Here is a 22,048-nt window from a genome sequence, read left to right as displayed (position 1 = left end):
TCCAAAAAATGTTGTACATTAGTGACAAAAAAAACCGGACCGACCCTTGTAGCTGCTATCGAAAAGTATTGGAAATAAATTTCCTTCCCAGGCAGGGTTCGAAAGTCTTAGTTACCAGTCTATCGTGCTCTTGAGTGAACAAGTCTCTGAAATCAGCTACAAGGGTCGGTCTGATTTTTTTGCCAGTACTGTACAACACACGTTTGTGAAGTGCATTACAATAACTCGGAAATTGAAAAAAGGAGCAGAGTGAGTTTTTCAAATTTTTCCTCGATTTTATAAAAAGCACTTCTCAACCTTGTATTGTAGTATACTATTCCAACATCTTTCTGTAAGTTTAAATACTAATTTGGGAGTGGTGTAATTCAATTAGTTTAATTAAGGAATTTTCTTTGAATAAATGAAGACTACGCAATTAAACACATCTCAACATAATTTATTTGTTTAATAAAAAACTAGATAGGAAACACTTTGGAATATTGGATTCATTTTTTGTTCCGTCACTGGAAAAATGTCATGGTACATTACAGCGAGTAAGCATTTGTTCACAGAAATTATAAAACTTAAAAACAAATGCACAAATATGATTAATACAAAAAAAAACTGTACAAGTACTTAGTAACTTGCACTTCCACAATTTTAAAATTACAACAATAAGCAACATACTGTTCGAGTTTGGTTTAACTTTCTGGAATAGGCTTCCATTATAGTATTAAATTAAAAATAAAATAAAATAAAAACTAAGGAGGTTTGGGAAGAACGAGGGAGGAGGGTAATGTTGACGACAGAGATCACAAAACAACAACCATTGCACTTCTGAATTCCAGAATCCCCCACAGTTTTAGAAAATACTCGTACGCACGTCATAATAATCACAACCCATTCATCGTCTTGTACTGTAATTAGGGCTTAAATTCTCTGGCCTGGAAAGACTAAAATGGAAAATGTTTCGTGTTACAGTTCACAGGTTGTTTAAAGATTCAATTAAATAAATACGATATGTGGACGAATTACATATTTCTTCATTAAACTTATTACATAACCACTATATTGAATAACTTATATATTGTCAAGTTATCTACAATAACACTTTTACATATTTATTTCTTTTTCAAAATCACGAAATTCTCACTTCCGAAATTGTCTACTTGTTCTAGCTACTTTTGCATGACTTTACAATAGGCCTAAACAATTACGAAAAGTACCAGCTTCATATTCGACATTCTTTTAACTTCCTCCCTAAAACGTCAACCATAAGCTTGATAATGCAACTGGAAACTTATTACAAAAGTTTTGTCCTTTAAGGGGGGAGGTACACCCTTGGCTTGCAAAAATTTAGTGACATTCTTTTTTTTAATATCTCGGCTAGTATAAAAGCTAAATGAACAACACTTTTCATACTTAATATACATATATTTCACTTATAAAACACTATTCAGAATATTAAAATAGATAATAATTACCTGTAAAAATAATATCAAATTTGCATATTTTTTTTTACAACTGTTACGCATTTACATACAAAATATAAATATACAATAAAATATCTGGACGATTATTTTACTGGAATGTTTTAAAGATCTACATCAACAATATAGTTTAGGATCTTTTACCTATTCCTTCAAGAAATATTTTTTTTTCTTAATCGTTACCTTCAATATTAAATTTTCTAAAATTTTTGACTAAGAAAATATTTCCTGAAGGAACAGTTAAAAGATCCTAGACTATGTAGATCTAGAATATTTCTATAAAATAATCATGCAGATATTTATTTAATTGTAAATTTTATTATATGAATGCTTTCCGATTGTAAAAAATTATGCCAATTTGATATTATTTTTACAGGTAACTATTAGATATTTTAATATTCTGAACAGTTTTTTATAAAGTATAATGTATGCGTATTAATCATTAAACGTTTTGTTCATTTACCTTTCATAGTAGCTGAGATATAAAACAAAATGAATGTCACCAAATTTTTGCAGGTCATTTATGTACCTTCCCCTTTAACCGGCATGAAGTTCTGCGGATAAGTCGAATCTGTAATTACTCTAAACCGAATCATTTTTGGGACATAGATCTGTACTCTTTAGTTTGGAAGTATTTCTTGTGTAACGAACTTTTTAGAATCGAAACTTTTGTACAGTTTTGACATACACATTTTACGAGTCAAATATCTTTTAGTATATTTTCTTGAATTGAGGATTGTAGTTTATTATGCAAAACATAAATTGTATTATGCATAATGTAAGTTAATGTTTAAAAAATACATAATGAAATTAAAATATATTCTGCGACAAGATGTGGTAGCTATTAAATCGATAAAAATTTATTGAAAATAAATAATGTACATTGAATATTTTTTTTTATTCATTGCAGTGGCACTTGACTAGAGTCATTGGCCGTACAATGGCGATAAAAACTAAAAGGAAAGAAAACGAAATAAAGTGAACAATGTCCAAGGAAACTATGAAGGAGTGGATGTCAGCACTGCTGCGACATTGAATATTATAAAGATAAATAGAGATGGTGATTGATGATGTTCAATGAATATTTTAAAATGGTTGATGCAATTGTCTGAAGAGTCTTTTCAGGAACCTTTAATTTTCTGAGGATCTCCAATGTAAATTTGTATTATAAAATGGTTTATTTGTATATGACAGTGCTTACTGGTTTAAAATGGATTGTAGACAACTTGTTATACAAGTTTTTTTTAGGAATGTTTATTACCAACACTGTATGTGAACTTTTGGCACAGAGTTCGTTAATACTTTATGTAAAATTTAAGCCCTAATTTTATAATTTATAAACCTCTTTTAGACTATTAACAACAATCGGCAGATGTGAATCTGTCTTTATATGATAGACATTGACATCGGTTGGCAACAGGATAGAACTTCTGGCAGCTCCTCTTCGTTGTGACGAATGACAATGACGGCATCGTGAATCAGTTCTCATGGAAGCAACGAAAGATATTGCAGTTTTTGGGAGTAGAGTTTCTAAATGTAATTTTATCCAAGAAATGGTTTTTATGACAATGCTCAATAAATTAGAACTGTTTTACTAAGTTACGTTTTTGTATAAAATTTTGCATCGGAGATTTGTTGCACATTAGTGTTTCTTTTATTTTGGCTGTAAAGAGTTTTTAATTGTCAAAATTTGTAAATACTAGCCTAGAGTTTAGTCTGTTTTCTTTTTAATAAAGAAATGGAATGGAATTTAACTGAGGGAAGCACGGATGGCCCATCACTGCGACATGTCGAGATCTATTGCCTTCACTTTTTCGATTAATGTCCATGAAATAGTGACGTATAAATTTAATATACGATCATACCTCATATGGACGATAAGTAATATGAACAACAGCCATACCAGTGACGAAATTAGTAACTAGTGCCTTACAAAATAGTTTTAAGATACATAGGAGCGAACGCATTTGTCCAGAGTGACTGCGGTATAATTGAATTTTGCAAACATTCGTTACTACTCAAGTTCTATTGAATTTACCGTCTTGAGAAATTCGTAGTTGGGCATAACAGACGATTGTTTTAATAACAATGGGTCGAAGTAAATGGCTTGTGCTCATGAGAACTGCTACACTTAATGGTCGGTTTCACCAAGCTACTTTAAATCAGCACAAACGACTTGTCTACAAACGGGTCGTTTAATTTTAACGAGATCTTTAAAAGTTGATTGTTTCACCAAGCCTCGTTTCTTTAAAATTAACACGCATTTACTAACGTGGAGATTTCGTACTTGTATCGTGCATATTTTATTTCTCATATGATCATGGCTTCGAAATCGCGAATTACATTGGTTACGTTGTGATCACGGCCGACATTGTTTTGTTTGGCAAACGGGTAAGAGACAGTAATTTTAAGAACATCTAAAAGTTCTTAGTTCTTGATATTCTTCCTAAATACAGCACGTTGTCATACCGTAATTAAAAACAAAAAGACAGATGGAATAACGTTAAAAAAGAGGAGATTCCGGTAACATATGAAAAATAATTAAATAGTGTTCCAAATGTATAGGAGGAATGTAGAACAGTTAAATTATAACTTAAAAAGGAAATCTAAGAAGAATTTTGCGAACGATAAGGTGGACCACTTCAGAATTTATGCCAAAATTATATAGGCCTATAAAGCATTCCCAGCAGTTCTTAGACCTAACTTTAGAACGGAAAATCGCCTCTTACATAAATTGCATGCTACTTTTCCACTGTATTTCATGCAGGTTTATGTACTCTGTAACAATTTTGCCATTCTTTTGTCGCAGGATTCAGGAAAGGTGTCATTAAATTGGATATAAGGGATATTCCATTGTCTCCTAAAAGTAAACCTCTTTGCACCCTTCTCATTTAAAAAGTCATTCTCCTCTTATATCTTTGGAATTTTGTGCTATGTGGCCATCTATTTACAATTTCTAAAAAACTAGTGCTGAGGTAGTTCTGGTGATTTCGGAAGTGAAAATCGTTGAATTTATAAGGGATTTTTTTTTTTTTTGTGGAGGTGAAATTTATCGTAGGCCTATATGCAAGGCACAACACAAATCTAAACTAACCAAACCTAACCTGTCACAGATTCGAATGTGCAAGGCGTATAACCGGAGTACAAAGGAAACTACCTCAACGCTAGTTTAGCCACAATTTCTTTATGCGGAGCTTTGTAGGCTATATGAAATTGTTTGAATATTGAATTAAAAATAGGAATTCCTATTGTAGAATCTTTTGGCATATTACTGCCAGGAGATACGATTGGAACATGTACACAATCTATCGTTATCAACGACGACAGGACATTTAGCTATAGGCCTAATATAAAAATAATGAATGTACATATTGTGGTCATAATGTTGATAGTACGTCTGATACTTTATTCACATATCTACACAATACAGCTTTTGACACCCCAATTACTATTTCAGAATTTCCCGTAAATAAAATTTTAAAGCGAGAAGAATCTGTTGAAGAGTTAAGTGGGTGTTTCCTATCTGTTGTGTTCTAACCTATAGGCTATTCAGTTTCTTCTAGAATCATTCTTACTACTTATTTCCTTAATGTGTGGCTTTCGTCGAATTCTTTATCACTTAAATCTTAAAAATGATTAGGCCTATTCCGAGTGTTATTACCATATATAAGTTCGCATTATGTTGAAATTCTAAATAAAGAATTTCAGGAAATTCTAAATAAAGAATTTTAGCATCTAATACGTCCGCCATGTTGTTGACTTCTTAATCTAACGCATCGTTACTGTTTTAACGCGATGAATAGGCCCTAATAAATTAACGACGAGTTTAAAGATGCGTTAGCAATAACAATGCTTGGTGAAACACAAAAACTGACTAACGTGTCATTAAATTATTTAACGAGAAGTTATAATGATAACGAAGGTTGGTGAAACCGGCCAGTAGCCACATAGGAACATGAAGCCGTTTGCTCAGTATGGACGCCAGACTGAAGGGTCTGTCTGTTGCCTGTCCGTGCCACCTGCGCCTCCCCCCTGTTGTCCCGTGTTCGAATATCGAGAGAGTCCTTGCTCATCGTCCTGCGTGCCCGCGCCTCCCGCCGAAGTCTGCATCTGTTGCTGGTGATGCAGGATGCCGATTTCGAGCCCCCCTCGAGATCCGCTTGAGCTTATGGTCACATTGTTTCCTCCAACGCCGCCTCCTACACCCGCCGCCGCAGCCACGATTGTCGCCGCTTCATCGTCCTGGTGGTGGTAACACTGCAGGGAGTCCCCCAGGGCTGACGGCTTGGCGCCCCCGTGAAGTTCGTTGGGGGAGGAACTGCTGTGCAGATGTAGGTGGATTTGGTTCTGGTTCACTGTCGAGTACAGGTGGGGGTTAAAAAAGATTGTCGGAGGTGCGGCGGGATTGCTAAGGTATGGCGCAGTTGCTTGAGGAGGCGGAGGTCCCGGATTCGATCCTCCGCTTGGGTTACTAGTAGTACTGGTGGTGTAATAGTTAGGATAGTTATTGGGGTGGTGGGGGTGATGGGGATGGTGCGGGTGATGGAAGTTGCTGACAGATGCAGCTGGGCTCTGGTGACTGCTCCACGAACCCGCTGTTGGATGGTGGTACGTTGTTCCGCCGCAGTTGAGACCTGTCGCTGCTGGGAAAACAAAAGAACAACACGTTATGACTAACTTTTGATATGGACCGTCGCGTTTCCTGTCACGTCGGCATTTCTCCAAAGGTTTAGTCACTCGATCGAATAGGGATCCAGCTAATTGATTTACCTGACTGTTCACGATTTCTATTTTATTTAGACCTTGATTCAACAGGTGTGTGTTACCTACCAACAAAGAAGAAATTCAATGGTTGAGCTGTTTGAACTTTTTCCATTGCTAATTTTCAAAACTGTAGCGCAACGTTTCGAAGAGTGGATCTCTCTTCGTCATCAGTTGAAAATCTACTGTGGGGATCGTTACAAACAGCTAGCCTGTGTGACTGACTAGCTGTTTGTAACGACCTGTTTTGATTAAAAGAGACATGCGTCAGACAAGGGTGCAGTATTTCATCTACTCTTTTTAAATATTTACATTAATTATATAATTAAAAATAGAAATCGATTCTTAGTTGTGGTATAGAATTAGATCGGAACAAATTTTAATGTTTTATCATATGCTGACGATGTGGTAACAATACAAAAAATGAAGATGTCCTGCAATTTTTTCTGTACCATCGAAATAAAATAACCATGAATTATGATTTAAAAATATCAACAGACAAAACTAAAATAATAGCTTTCTCGGGAGTCAACAGCGGAATCAAAAATTGTAAGTACATGATTAAATATCCATTGAACAGGTAAGAAATTTTAACTACTGGTATCTAGTTTTCGAATTAAATACGACTAATGAAGCAGAACGAGATATGTGTGGTACTATCTATCGAACTTTGAAAAATAAAACAAAATGGAAACTAGATTGAAGTTTTATAAAACAATGGCTCTAGCTGCTCTACTTTATGGCTGCGAAACATGAATATTAACATAAAAGAAAAAAAAAACGAAATAAAATACAGAGTGTATAAAAGAGACTCATGAGAAGTACTAAGGAATGTAGGCTACAAAAATTGATAAAAAAGAGAATATAATGAGAGTTAAACATCTATGCTCTAAATGATAAAATAGGAGACTACCGTGACGATTTGTTGCAACACATCACAGAATAACTAATACCAAACAGTGCAAAATAACGGATAACTACAGATCTTCGGTAACGAGAGATTTGGGGAGACCAAAGAAACGATGGACGATGAACAGAACAGCCTAGCAGGATATTGTGAGATAGGCCAAGATCCTCCATGGGCTGTAGCGCCTAGGAGTTAGTTGGTTAGTTGGATGGTTAAAGAAAAGATGGAAGAACCAACAATAAATTCATAACTGTAAAGTCGGAATAGACAATAATCCCAATCCGTAAAGAAGAAGAATTTTGTTAGGCTTTCATGGTGATTGTGTTTAAAAGTAGACTTTCGAGTTTTACACTGTGTCCTGGAACTTGACATTTCAAACATTTTGGAATTTCATACAAGATCCATTATCAGGATAAATGCTCGTAGGTACGATCTGAATGGTCACCTACTGTACTCTGTTGGATTCGTTTTACTTGACTCATTTGTTTTGAACAGCCAAGCATGACGGGCCGAAAAGTGGAAGTGATCAGGTCGTATGTACAGGGACATCATTTTATTTTTACTTCAATTTTTATTGTACCTGAGTTTTGGAATGTACTTTACTCCCACCCCTTCTACTAGTAAACTTCCAACCGTTCACGACACAGAGCCGAGGGCGCATAAGCAGTACTGAGTTAGTGAGTATAGTACGTTCCAGAAATATGTTCGCGTTTTCCAGTGACGAAAGAGCTTTCAATATTGAATCATATTTTCGTACAGGTACTATCGTCCGTTTGCCTACGTCGCATCCCGGTTTCCCCCACCTGCTTCTGTTCGCCCCTCTGTTAAGTCTAGTAGCTGGGCTATCTTTTTCTGAAAACATTAATTTCTGTTAGGAATTGGACGTCTACGTAATATTATACAAGTGTTTAAAATAACTTAAATAAAAGGGCCTCGTTAAGTAATTAACTGTCACGTGATCCTCCCCTTTCTACGACCCTGCGACAAAACCACTTGAACGGACAGTAGATAGCATTTCTGAGTAATTTTATCTTTTCGGATAAGTGAAGATTGAATTTACAGTACGTAAGGTACTCTTTTATAGAGTAGGTACAGAATTATTTCAACATGAGTTAGGTACTAGTACGAAGGACGAAACAGCTAATTGGGATTAGGTACAATAGTCTATAGTGCGATAATATGCACAAAAGAACAGAAGCCTGTATCGAAATGAACGGCGACCATTTTCAAATATTCATATTATGATTATTTTTAAATTTAACTTCATTCTCTGTATTGTACGTTAATGTGCTGTAACAGTACAATATACACTGCATAATTAATACGTCCGAATGGATAGCTCAATTCGTGTGTAAAAACACTAAGTATTAATACAGTACTGTATTTTGATTAAACAAAAACCTAATGCAAATTATCAAACTCAAAATTGCGATATTTCCTAGTTTACATAAATGGATGAACTACTTTTCTTCCCTCCTATACCTAGTAAAGTGATTTGTATTTTACGCCGGTATCATCGAACTCCAGTCGTGGAAGGGGTAGCAAACGGTGTTTCCTGTTTCAATCGTTAATAGAAAGTTATAGCCAGGTTAATATGAAAAATGTTAGTAAAAATAAAATGATGTCCCTGTATTTGCCCCGATGATAGAACATTGGAACCTGTATGTAGTTCTGAAACGTTGCACAGGATGGGCACAAAGTTCCATTACCCCTTATAAATATCTCAAATATACACACTATTTATGTAATTCCGATCATAATGCAGACATAAATCCACTTCACTCTAACTGTGTCTCCTAAGTGTCAGTATATCCTCATCATTCTCCTCACACAAAATGTGTCGCCGGATTCGATGTGACTTTCGCCTCAACATTGCTGGTATAATCTGTTGGAAAGCGCGTCGCACGGTGTCCTTCAATTCATCAATGATGTACCGTTCCCATGCAGCAGTGCCCTTGATGGAAATCCACAACGTATTGTCACAGGTTTTCACAACGATGAATTGGTCGTGGGTCACTCATCTTGCCAGCTCCTCTCGAATGTTCACCTCGCAATCCTGACCTCATAACCTTTGACAATGTGGTGTGAAGTTTCATCAAGAGCATTATTGCACAGGAACGGTACGACAGCACTGATGAATTGACGCGCTTTTCAACAGATTATACTAGCAACTAGCAATGCTGAGGCGAATGTCATACCGAACCTGGCGACGCATTATTTTTGTGTGAGGAGAATGATGGGGGACATACTGACCCTTAGACACTTAGGACACACAGTTAATGTAAAGTGGATGTATGTCTGCATTATGCCCGAAATTACATAAATAGTGTGTATATTTGAGGTATTGGTAGGGAGTAATGGGACTTTGCGCCCACCCTGTAGATGTTAAGTTCTAGGATACAGTAGAATACTCATAAGTCCACATCTGAAGCATGACAGTATTAGCACAGTCTAGTACAATACATATGGAATATGCATCCATTGACTGTTGAACTTTAGTTGCTAGCCACTAGGTTCGCTACTATCGCACAGTATATTCACAGTCTAGTATATACAGTCACGAAGCTCAATACGTAGTAAATATGTAACCATAGATAGTTGCTAACCACTTAGATCGTTACTATCGCCTCATCACAGACAATGTAAAATAGTACCTGCACAGTCTATTGTTCCTAGCACCCTCAACAACTCAAGCTTCGTGACTGTATGTACTAGACTGTGGTATATTGTTCCTAGTACTCTCAGTTGCTAACCGCTTGGAGCGTTGTATCGCGAGAAATGCAGAAAATCACCTCAAGCTTCGTGACTGTATGTACTAGACTGTGGTATTAGTAACTGTGTTCTCTAATATTGAAAGAAATAATAACGTGTATGTGTGTGTCTAATGCCTATCCACATCACTTTGCGTGATTCGGGTTCCGCATACTGCGGATAGATGGCAGGACTGTGATCCATTTTCAAATTGCACACCACTTCGGCGGGCCACGTTATGCATGATGTGTATCTGTGAAGAGTTACATCGTGGATTAGGGTGAGTATATGTTAAGTGTTCGTGTAAGTGTAGTGTAGAGAATGGGTGAGGATGATGATGAAGGTGCCGAAGGGAGAAGGAAAATCCCGGTGCCGACACTAATCTACGCCTGTCGAATAGCACCAAGGGGGCCGCCAGGCTTAACGTCCCCATCCGACGGACGAATCACTATCAACAGTGACATATGCCTTCCCTTCATATGCACTGAGGAGAGATTTGGGATTTAACCCAGGCATATTGGTGCACAATTTAGTGATTAGAAGTTGTGCACCGACACCTCTCCTAGTCCCGAGGGCCGGAAATCGAACCCAGGCCGGCTAGTCTGGAGACAGACACGCTACCACAGCGCTAACTCGGCAGACGAAATAATAACGTAATACTGCATATAATATTTACTCGTAATCAGGTGAAATGAATGTTTGTACTGTTCTCTGAATCTGCTAAACAAAGCACACTCATTTGGATGATACATAACTAGAGTGATACTGTAGGTTGGAAAATAAGAAATTCGGAAATAGAGATCTCCAAGACATCATCTCGAATAAAAAGTTTGATGCAGCAGTCTGCACTTGTCAGTCCTCAATTTGAGTCACTGTTAATTGAAGTGAAACTGTCTAACCTTTTCGAGGAACAAGCACATTCCTTAGTCATGACAAAGTAATAGCAGATGTGGTGCAGGATGTCATGAGGCGTTGTTAGACGGTGATATCCGGACCACATGCGCCCCAAATGACATAGATGCAAAAATATATAAATCAAATACTGACATGCATCCTCAGTAACAATCATTATGATGTCTGACCTGTGAAGTCAACCGTCTCATATTTATGATTATTAGAGAAGAAAAATTCGCTCCGGCGCCGGGATCGAACCCGGGTCCTCGGTTCTACGTGCCAAGTGCTCTAACTAGTAGTAGTAGTAATAATCCATGGCGCTACAGCCCGTGAAGGGCCTAGACCGACCAGCTGGCTGCTGGCCTCACGCCCACATGCCGAAGCAGAGGTGGATGATCATCCAACCAGAATGGAGGTATCGTGTGGTTAGCACGATGATCCCCCCAGCCGTTATAGCTGGTATTCGCAACCAGATTTCGCGACCTATCGTAGCTCCCCAAGTGCATCACGATGCTGGGTGGGCACCGGTCCCATACATTGGCCGAAATTTCATGAGAAAATTTCTTCCCCCATGAGGGCTCGAACCAGCGCGCATTCCGTAACGCGATTCCTAGGCGGGATGCCTTAGACCGCGATGCCACGGCGCGGGACAGTAGTAGTATTTATTTATTTAACCTGGTAGAGATAAGGTCGTCAGGCCTTCTCTGCCCCTCTACCAGGAGATTCCAACCATAATATGAAGAATAAAACTACTGAGCTACGCCGAAGTTCAATCCACAGCACCGGATCGAATCCCCCTCCTCTAGTGTTTTTCCCTTTATGGCATTGACTTAATATAGGCCTAATATGTCAACATAATATATGTCGAACTTGGAGTCAGGCCATAAAGGGAAAAAACACTAGAGGAGAGGGATTAGATCCGGTGCGTAGCTCAGTGGTTAGAGCACTTGGTACGTAGAACCAAGGACCCGGATTCGATCCCCGGCGCCGGAGTGAATTTTTCTCCTCTAATAATCATTGTTACCATAACAGATATATTGTGTAGGAACAAAAATTAATCTTTACGTCTTATATTTGCAAATTAAAGTGAACTCCCATCATAGTCGTAAATTATTCCGGCCTGCTTCTGACAAATCAGTTACCGGTACGTTACTACAGCGATTCGCAGAAAGCAGTAGGTAAATGTTTTAATTCATTTTCGTCTGATTTCCTTATTATTCTCTTTCACATTTGAGTAGCTTCATAACCTGTTCCATACTTGATCGAGTCTACCATCTCTTTCTGAATCTTTCCTTTCCATCGAAATATTTACTTACTTACAAATGGCTTTTGGAGAACCTGGACTCATTTCACCGGCATTATCACTTTCATCTCATTCAGACCCTAAATAACCTAAGATGTTGATAAAGCGTCGTAAAATAACCTACTACGACTGTGTAGTCGTGGATATTATTTCTAATGTTTAGTCTTGTAAAACTCAACCAGGCTAGTATATTTAAACGATCTTTAGCCCTTAGGTCACAAAATAGTGATAGTGAAAATCCAATTACTAAAAGTGTATGTATATATGTAAACAGTGTAAATAGAACTAGTATCATTAACTGAAAGATAGTGATAGTCAACATTCAACAGTGAATAACATAATGAATATCAACAAAATCACGAAACAGTGAAGCAAAAGACAATGGGACACCAATGAACACATAAGTGATAAATAAGTTTCTATAAACCATGTAATATGACTATACGTTATGGGGCATGGTGCATATTAAACGAAAGTTAGAATTTATAAAACAGTTATATTACCAGTTATTCTAAATGATTGTGAAACTTGGATTCTCACATTGAGAGAGGAACAGAGGTTAAGAGTGTTCGAGAATAAGGTGCTTAGGAAATTATTTGGCGCTAAGAGGGATGAAGTTACAGGATAAATGGAAAAAGCCACAGAACGCAGAACTGCACGCATTGTATTCTAAGTCCAGACGTTTGAGATAGGCAGGGGATGTAGCACATATGGGTTGACTCTTAGAGAGAAAGAAGTCACAGCATTAGAGAGAAAATTAAATGTTGAGACAACTGTAGTTGGGGAAACTCGGAACTACCAGAGGAAATGGTACAGCCACCTGATCGCCTACCGAGACAAGCGTTATTTTGTAATGATACCGGAAGACGGGATATAGGACGGCCAAGAAAGAGACGGATGCAACAATTTCAATAAATGCCTTGGTTTCGAAACGGGCTTAAATTCAGTTAAATTCGGAAAAAAAGAAGCTAAAGATTATACAGATAAGATGAGATAATGTGTTCAAACTGGAGTAATGGGAAAGGAAAATGAGAAGAGAAGCACAAACATTTAGGGATAATTTGTTTGAACTTTTGTCTGTAAGAAATTGCATAGAGTTGGGTTTTGTTAGGTAAGAAACAGTATTTCAGCTGAGATACTGTAAGTTTCTGCCGGAAGTGTAGATCGTTCGGTACTGACCGGGTGCGGTGCTATAGACTGACGCGGCGGTGTTGGTGGGTTCCGGTCCCGCAGGATATCTGTGTCCTCCGCTTGTGCCTCCACTAGCTCCAAGCAGACTACTGCTACTACAAGACATGTTATCCAAGTCCCCAGGTCCCGGGGGCGATACTTTGTGCGGCGGTGGCGTTGAGAACATCGCACTGTAATCGCTTGAGCTTCCACCTCCCCCACCGCTGCCGACGCCTCCGGCCGTATGTTCAGACAGCACTGGAAAATAAATCGAACATTGGGTTACTATATAGTTTACTACATACATATTATATACTGTATTATTATGTACTATACTACTATTATCCAGAGTGAACCGTAAGTAATGTTATTAATTTCAGTGGGTTTTTCTTTGAGATATTTCAAACAGAAAAGTGTAATACAATTTTCTCATTTTTACTTCCTTTTCGAGAATAAAAAATATTTTATATGAAACATTTCATAGCGTATTTTGGAAAAACTATTGTATTAATTCCGGATATGCTCAGTCAGTTTAAGAGAGCAGTGTGTTATGCTGACTATTATACTTTTACTACGTCATACTACTTTTGACCAATAAAACGGTATTAAACGACGTCTTTCAACCAATCACAATTGCTTATCGCACAATTGTATTGCGTCCCTAGCACTTGTTTGTTTTATCACTACCCTAGCATTTGTTTCTTTGTTCGCCAACATTTCAAACTGCACTGGTCTGGACATCAAAAAACAGAAAATTACAAACCACTCCAGTCGATGCACAGTAGTTTCAGATATGACTCGCATTGGCATTCAAGAACAAGAATTAATAAAGATCACTGGTCATAGCTATGCATCTTCCTTGAAACCCTATTTACAGATAAATAAAGAGCACCATTGGGAAATCCTGAATAAGTTGAGGAATACACCATGTACATCAACGAGTTCCACTTCTTTTACGCACACGTCCAATATAACATCAACTGAACCACCAATCACTAAAATATTCAAATTTTAACAATTTTCTTTAAATAATTGTTCGTTTTAAAATTATTCATGTTTATTTCATCATCCTTAATTAAAACTTTTCTTGTTTATTTCATCATCCCTATTTAAAACTTTTCTAACACTTGTTTATATTATTTAGATTATGTTATAGTTTCTGTTATATGATATTATGGATAGTCACGTATCAGAGATTGTTTAATACTAAGATTTATTGAAAATCATCTGTCAAGTGACGTTGATTACTGGAATCCGGATAGGCGAATTGAAGTGGAAGGCAACTGTTTTAATAAAAATGAAACTGAATCAACAAAGCCTTCTTGACTAGTGACTGTCCACAGAATTCAATGAAGATTCCATAGTTGTCACAACTGATAACAAAAAAAAAACAGCTAAGCATAACACACTACTGCCATCTAGCATAATGTTTGTAATGTTGAGATGGTACAATAATACATTTGAAGACAGTTGTATTTTTGTAAGTCAATTAATATTTTATTGTATTGGAGTACTTCCTTACTTCTAATCTTTATAGACTTTCTTCAAATCGTGTAATAGTCAATTAAATCCCACTGGAGTTTTGATTTTTTTTAGATAAATCAAAACCTCTAGTGAGATTACTGTTGACAAATGATTGAAAGAATTTTAGTTTTGTCCTTAAATGTGCAGAAATTTGACCCCAACAAATGTAACTTTTCGTTCTGCAAAGGAGTTTTAAAACTTGATGCACTCTGACAACTCTGTAAAGGTTATTGCCTGCTGTAGAGATGCAGCTCGCGCAGGGATGCAAAACTGTGTTAAAATTGGAGCACACGTCATAAGCCGAAACACGTAACTCATCCCTTCCCTTCAACTTTCGCGTCACTGTACAATGGGAGGAGAAGAGAGAACAGTGTGTTTGCCAAATGTCACAGAAACGTCATTGTGGATGGGGGAACGAACTCTTTCCCCATGCTTCCACCCCTTTCTTCCCCAGTTCTGCAACCCTGAGCTCGCGTAATGCGAAAAATGGATGAGACAACAAGAAATGTAAACGTAACACACACAATTATTTTTAAGGGAAATTTGCTTTCTTGTAAGTTTACAGTTACTACTTTAAAAATTAAAGTGGTAGGGAACTGTTTCTAATTGGCTGAAGAAAGTGCTCGTAGTACGACAAACGGAAATTTTTTTAATCACTAATTAGAATTGGGTAACGTAAAATAAGCCTTTCTTGTTGCCTGTGTTCACCGAATATTTAATTAAAATTAATTCGAAGAGTTTAAAAATAATATTTTTAATTTAGTTCGTTTAACGTAAAATAAGTATGTCAAATTTTTTATTTTTCCTTTATAGTTTTAAACGTTTTAAAATTTTGTTTTTATAACATGACATAAGCATTATTATTGTTTATGTTCTCTAGAATATTCAATTGAAATGGAGAGTAGAAATATGTCTTAATCTTTTAAGTTTATTTTGAAATAAGCGCATCTTATTGTCTGCGTTTTCTGAAAATGTAATTAAAATTAGATTGTAGAATTTATTTTAAATTTTCCAAGATTTTATTGAACATGAAATGAGCAGTATTCATTCTCCGTTCTCTAATACAGATTAAGCACAAAAATGAAACGGTATATCATGTGTATTTTTCTTACGAATTTAAAAACAATGTACGTGGCAATGACTTCAACTTTCTTGTTCATAACAAGCCAGTCGAAGGAGTTGTTCAGAGCAACACAGTCTTATGTTCACTCCTTGCTGATTACACAGCGTTGCACGATCTCGTATTTAATGTATTTTAAAATACACATTTGTCTGGAAAACTATTCAAGATACAGTAAAATGGTATTTGACTTTTTTGTTGCCCTTTACTAATGGAATCATCTACCAGAATTAATGACGTTATTTACGGTTCATTCTGTATATTATACTATTATAGGTTGTCTAAAAATACTCGGCATAACTTCAGGAATGAGTTTTTCATGTGTTAGACAATAAAAGAATTTATATCAACATAGGACCGGAAGTGTTTGGTTTCCTACTTTTGAAGGTCTATCTATGACACTTAGCTATTCAGATCACCTTACAATAAATATTCAAAATATCCACATTCTGCCTAAATGTAGACCTCACAGTTTATCTCATTGTAAATGATTACTATATTCAGAATGCAGAGGCCTATTATAAACTTTACAGTAATTTTTACCGCAAATCAGAGTTTTTACATTTTTAATTTAATAGGAATAAGATATCTCCTTAATGAAATGCTGTATCCAGACATTTGATCATTATTTAAAAATCAATGAAGTATGTTGAACAAGAAAAACCCCAAGCACAATTTCATTAGAGGGAGCTTAGCTTCATTTTGAAATTTTTAGGAAATTAATTTCCTTTATGTGAGATCCAGAAAATTGTTTACTAGAAATATAAATTATTTTTAAATTAAAAAATTATAAAACATTTTCTGGGCATATTTTTCAAAATTAAAAATTAGAGAAAAATTGTGCACATGTATTTGAGCAATATCTGATGTAAAATGTTCAAGAAGATACTAGGACATTCGATAAGTAACGGCAAGAATGCTGTAAATCAGTGATCCTAGCGGTGAAAATTGAAATCTTGTACTTAATACAGCCGCGATTGTTTCATAAATTTGCAATATTGACAGTCTCGAAGTAGCCATATTTTGTAAATACGGTGGCTGTTTCTGATTTGTAGTACACCATATAGCCCTTAAGGTACGAACAAAGGTGCTTCATAAAAATTAAAGTTGCAAGAGAAAAACATGCAACTAAGTGCTTTAGGGTATTACAAGAAGCCTGTGGGAGAGAATTCCTACCATACTGAACTATTGCAAGTTGGGTGGAAACGAGACATTCGCTTTCAATAAAGAGTTGACATCCGAAGAGCTTTAGATTGATCAGTGAGAGAGATATCCAGCAATGCTGCTGCAGATGGAGCCCGCCGTGTTCCAAGAATTTGGCAACGTATTGTTGACATGGCAGGAGCTATATTTGAAGTATGTAATGTTAAAAGTAACCTAAATAAATTTAGTGTGAAATCCCGAAAATACAAATACATTATTATGTCTCGTGACTAGAATATTCTACGAAATGAAAACATAAAAATTGGAGATTTATCCTTCGAAGAGGTGGAAAAATTCAAATATCTTGGAGCAATAGTAACAAATATAAATGACATTCGGAGGAAATTAAACGCAGAATAAATATGGGAAATGCGTGTTATTATTCGGTTGAGAAGCTTTTGTCATCTAGTCTGCTGTCAAAAAATCTGAAAGTTAGAATTTATAAAACAATTATATTACCGGTTGTTCTGTATGGTTGTGAAACTTGGACTCTCACTTTGAGAGAGGAACAGATTTTAAGGATGTTAAAATAAGGTTCTTAGGGAAATATTTGGAGCTAAGAGGGATAAAGTTACAGGAGAATGGAGAAAGTTACACAACGCAGAACTGCACGCATTGTATTCTTCACCTGACATAATTAGGAACATTAAATCCAGACGTTTAAGATGGGCAGGGCATGTAGCACGTATGGGCGTATCAAGAAATGCATATAGAGTGTTAGTTGGGAGACCGGAAGGAAAAAAAAACCTTTGGGGAAGCCGAGATGTACATGGGAGGATAATATCAAAATGAATTTGAGGGAGGTGGGGTATGATGATGGAGATTGGATTAATCTTGCACAGGAGAGGGACCGATGGCGGGCTTATGTGAGGGCGGCAATGAACCTGAGGGTTCCTTAAAAGCCATTTGTAAGCAAGTGAAATAGTAACTATGTTGCCATTACTTTTCGAATGCCCTAGTACAATGAAAATTGCAGAAATTACAAAAACTCAATAGCACTTCACCTTAATATAACATTATTAAAACTGATACTAAGTAGGTCTATTTGACGGCTCAGGAAGCGATGCAGAGACGTAAGGCCAGAACATGTAACATGAGAGGAAAGAAGGAAAGAATCAAATAATTTGGAGAAAATACACTTTACCACATTCGTTTTATTCACTACAAATCCCACAGAACTATTGGTGATTGAACCACAGTCTAGTATATACAGTCGCGAAGCTCAATACGTAGTAAATATGCAAACATTAGATAGTTACTCACCACTAGGATCGCTAATATCGCCTCATTACAGGCAATGCAAAATAGTACCGTCACAGTCTATTGTTTCCAGCACCCTCAAAACTCAAGCTTCGTGACTGTATATAGTAGAGTGTGATTAAACTATGGTCTTCCTGATCACCTTGCAAGCAATGACACTGTTCTTTTGAGAATCTGGTGCAGGAGAAATTTACGACTTACCAGTGGGTAAGTGCCCCATTGACGTGGGGTCTAGCGTGGATCCCGGAACAGCCACGGGTCCTGACAGGTCGCTGGAGTAGGGGAACGACGGCTGCAGGGGAGAGTACGACGGGTAGGGCGCGGGTCCTGCAGTCGTGTAGCCTCCCCAAGGAGGGTCGGAGCATCCCGCTCCCAGAACACCCCCGGCGCTCGGGTCTGCAAATACACAAGACAGTAGTTCTATGAATTATTGAAACACTCAGATTACAGTCTAGATAAACAGACTGCATATATCGCAGAGGGGTCTATGCTTGAATGCATATGAAGTGCATCTGCGGTGTGTGAATAAATTACTCGTAATTATGTAACGTCATAAAATTAAATTTTATTTGGCTATAAGAGACATCAGGTCGAATTTATTCCTTACTCGTTAACTTCTTCATTTATCCATAATGACCTAAAATTATTCAAAATTGTCTTTGACTTTCGATGGTTTCTGAAAATCGGTAAAAAAACAGATTGAAGTCACTTAGATGACTATTTCGCCGTAAATAAGAATCAGCTTTTGCAGGAGGAAGTGACGTAAGTGCCTTTTGCTTACTGCGATGGTCGTCACAACTTGACTAGAGAATCAACCCCTAAATATACAAGCAGGGCGGAGTAAGACATGATCTCCCTCCCCTTAGCCATTACTTTTTCGTTGAAAGTTAAGCAGTTTGGGTATCCTCCCACCTCCTACCTTCTTCTTTGCTGTGTATTATGGGCTGTATTTTATATGACGTAATCTTTGCCGTCCACTGACTTAGATCTACTGCAGTGATTTGGTTTATGGTTTGCTTTGGTTTGGTTTATGGTTTACTTAACGACGCTCGCAACTGCAGAGGTTATATCAGCGTCGCCGGTGTGCCGGAATTTTTGTCCCGCAGGAGTTCTTTTACATGCCAGTAAATCTACTGACATGACCCTGTCTCATTTAAACACACTTAAATGCCATCGACCTGGCCGGGATCGAACCCGCAACCTCGAGCATAGAAGGACAGCGCTATATCAAGTACGCTACCGTGGCCGACTACTGCAATGATGCACGCTCTCAAATTATAGATGGATCGCTCTGTAGTAGTGTTAGTAGTAGTGTTTTCATGTTATAAATTTAACCAATCCTCCGTAACTGAAAAAAGAGTAATAATAATAATAATAATAATAATAATAATAATAATAATAATAATAACAATACAAACTCCATAGAAAAAATTGTTAGCTACAGAAATTTAAGATCTAAAAATAAATCAGAATTAAAAACAGGGCAAGCAATAAACAAAAATTAGAAGGAAAAATCTCTACTAAATTCATCTACAGTTTACGAGTATTTTAATAATGTCGAAAAATGGTGTTGTAGCTCATTCCACATCTCCACTAGCCATCACTAGGCCTATTTATTCGAACACCTAATAGGATAGGATACATAGAAGACGCAAGATGTACAATATACGAAACATTACAAATCTCAAAAAAGACCATATCCCAATTGGTCAAAAGCTAGATAGACAAAATCAGCAACAAAGCTATGAAATATTAGACTTGTATTGGGAAGCAAAGAAAAAATGACGCAAGCTAATTGTCAGCACCACTGTGCAAAAACAACAATAATGAAAAAGTACTTCATTAATTTAAATTTTTTACGGCAGTATATTTTTGAAACTTGTTAATCTCGTAAGTCAAGTCTTCTTCAACATTGTATAGTTTTTAAGTTTGTCTCATATGCATTCTAAAAGATTGAACGTCTACTGTAACAAAATGAAAGTACAAAACATAACGAAGAGTCGACCTTCAGTGACAGGAATCTCCGAGGATATAATCTGATGTTCTTTCTCAGCATTCTGAGAATATAAACTATGGTTCAACAATATTATGCCGCAGTATCATCTATATTAATAGACGAAATGTGATACGACGATATCAATTTCTAGTCTTATTTCCTTGGGATAGTGACAGCAGTTTTTGTAATCGCTTCTCTACTCTGATTAAGCATTAGAATCAGTTTTGGTTATGTTGTATCTGTTCATTATGGTTGAATATTGTATTCATCATGCAATGTTTAGATAAAGTGTAAAGTAAAATAATAAATCTAATAGCGTTAAACGTAGACCACATCATCGTCACTATCATGTTAATTATCGTCAGAATCATAGGAATCTTTACCAAAGGCAACATAAATATAATCATTAACGTCAACGTAAAACATTATCAAGATCAACATAAACTTCACTCACATACTCATTGTCAAAGCGAAGTTCATAATACCCACAAACAATACTCACTGTCAAGTCAACTTGAAATATACTCATTGTCAACGTCAATTTCACATACCCATTGTCACATCTATCCTTGTCACCGTTAACTACATAGACATACTCAATGAGTAGTATTACTCATTACCAAAGTTAACTCCACACAAATACTTATTGCCAACTCCAACTTCACACACTCATTGTCGAAGTCAACTTGAAATATACTCATTGTCAACGTCAACTTCACATACCCATTGTCACCGTCATTTCACATCTATCCTTGTCACCGTTGACTTCGTAGACATACTCATTACCAAAGTTAACTCCACACAGATAATTATTGCCAACTCCAACTTCACACACTCATTGTCGGAGTCAACTTCATAGACATTCTCATTGCCAAAGTGAACTTCACAAACATAGGTGTACTCATTGTCAGCAACTTTACACACATACTCAACCCAGGTCAACATCAACTTCACGTACTCAATATCGAAGTCATCTTCACAGACATACTCATTGTCAACGTCAACTTCACACATATACTCATTGTGTTTACAAGCAACAGAAAGACTTGGTTCCTAAAATTGGTAAAAACTTTATTATCGGTGCCGATCTCAACTGTGGTACCTAACTAATTCGTGTTAGGAAAGTTACCATTCTAGCAACTTTAATTGCTGTGTAATACAATGTAGGTCTGTGTAGTGATTTAACAGAAAATAATTACTGTATACTGTGTTTTTGGAGCGGTATAGGACATAGCGATTTAACATTTTTGTAAGAAACCTGAATATAAAACATGAAGAAATAACTTAGAGAGCTATGTTTAGAAATTAACAGGCTTTCACAATCTTTAAGTCAAAGCGTGATATTCTCTTGTTTTACATTAGAAATTGTAAAAGTCTTATAATTTCTAAACATGGGCCCGCTGATTAAATTATTTCTTTTACATACGTTTATTATGGCAATGTTAAATCCCTATATCCCATAATCAGAAAAAAAAACACACAGTATATACTGCATGAGATTTCATCTATTGCTTAAACTAATTCCAATACAAAGACGTATTTACGCGAGATCCTACGAAATCGTAGTTCCACTGTCAATTTTTTAAATTAATATGCTGAAAAGAAAGGTGGATAAAATTGGACTTTACTGTGTAGCAGTTGGACGCCTGTGTCAACTCAAGGATGAAATACTCAATGTTAATGGTTTTTT

General features: G+C 36.5%; 1 protein-coding gene across 3 annotated transcripts in view; it reads right to left on the bottom strand.

The window, feature by feature from the left end:
- Positions 1 to 415: 415 nt before the first annotated feature.
- The window catches only part of LOC138716535 (runt-related transcription factor 3-like), a 464,689-nt gene continuing 443,056 nt past the window's right edge, over positions 416 to 22,048 (bottom strand). For 2 of the 3 annotated variants that reach the window (XM_069849688.1, XM_069849690.1), the window contains exons 4-6: positions 18,564 to 18,758; positions 13,265 to 13,513; positions 416 to 6,112 (exon numbers count right to left, since the gene is read on the bottom strand). In XM_069849688.1, coding sequence (XP_069705789.1) covers positions 5,439 to 6,112; positions 13,265 to 13,513; positions 18,564 to 18,758 — 1,118 coding nt within the window. In that variant the 3' untranslated portion in view covers positions 416 to 5,438. The remainder of the gene's footprint in view (positions 6,113 to 13,264; positions 13,514 to 18,563; positions 18,759 to 22,048) is intronic. The other variant, XM_069849689.1, reaches the window with a different exon arrangement.

The sequence above is a fragment of the Periplaneta americana genome, chromosome 16 (assembly GCF_040183065.1).
Source record: "Periplaneta americana isolate PAMFEO1 chromosome 16, P.americana_PAMFEO1_priV1, whole genome shotgun sequence".
NCBI classification, from domain to species: domain Eukaryota; kingdom Metazoa; phylum Arthropoda; class Insecta; order Blattodea; family Blattidae; genus Periplaneta; species Periplaneta americana.
Note: the sequence above shows the minus strand (reverse complement) of the source record. Positions and strands in the feature narration are given on the sequence as shown.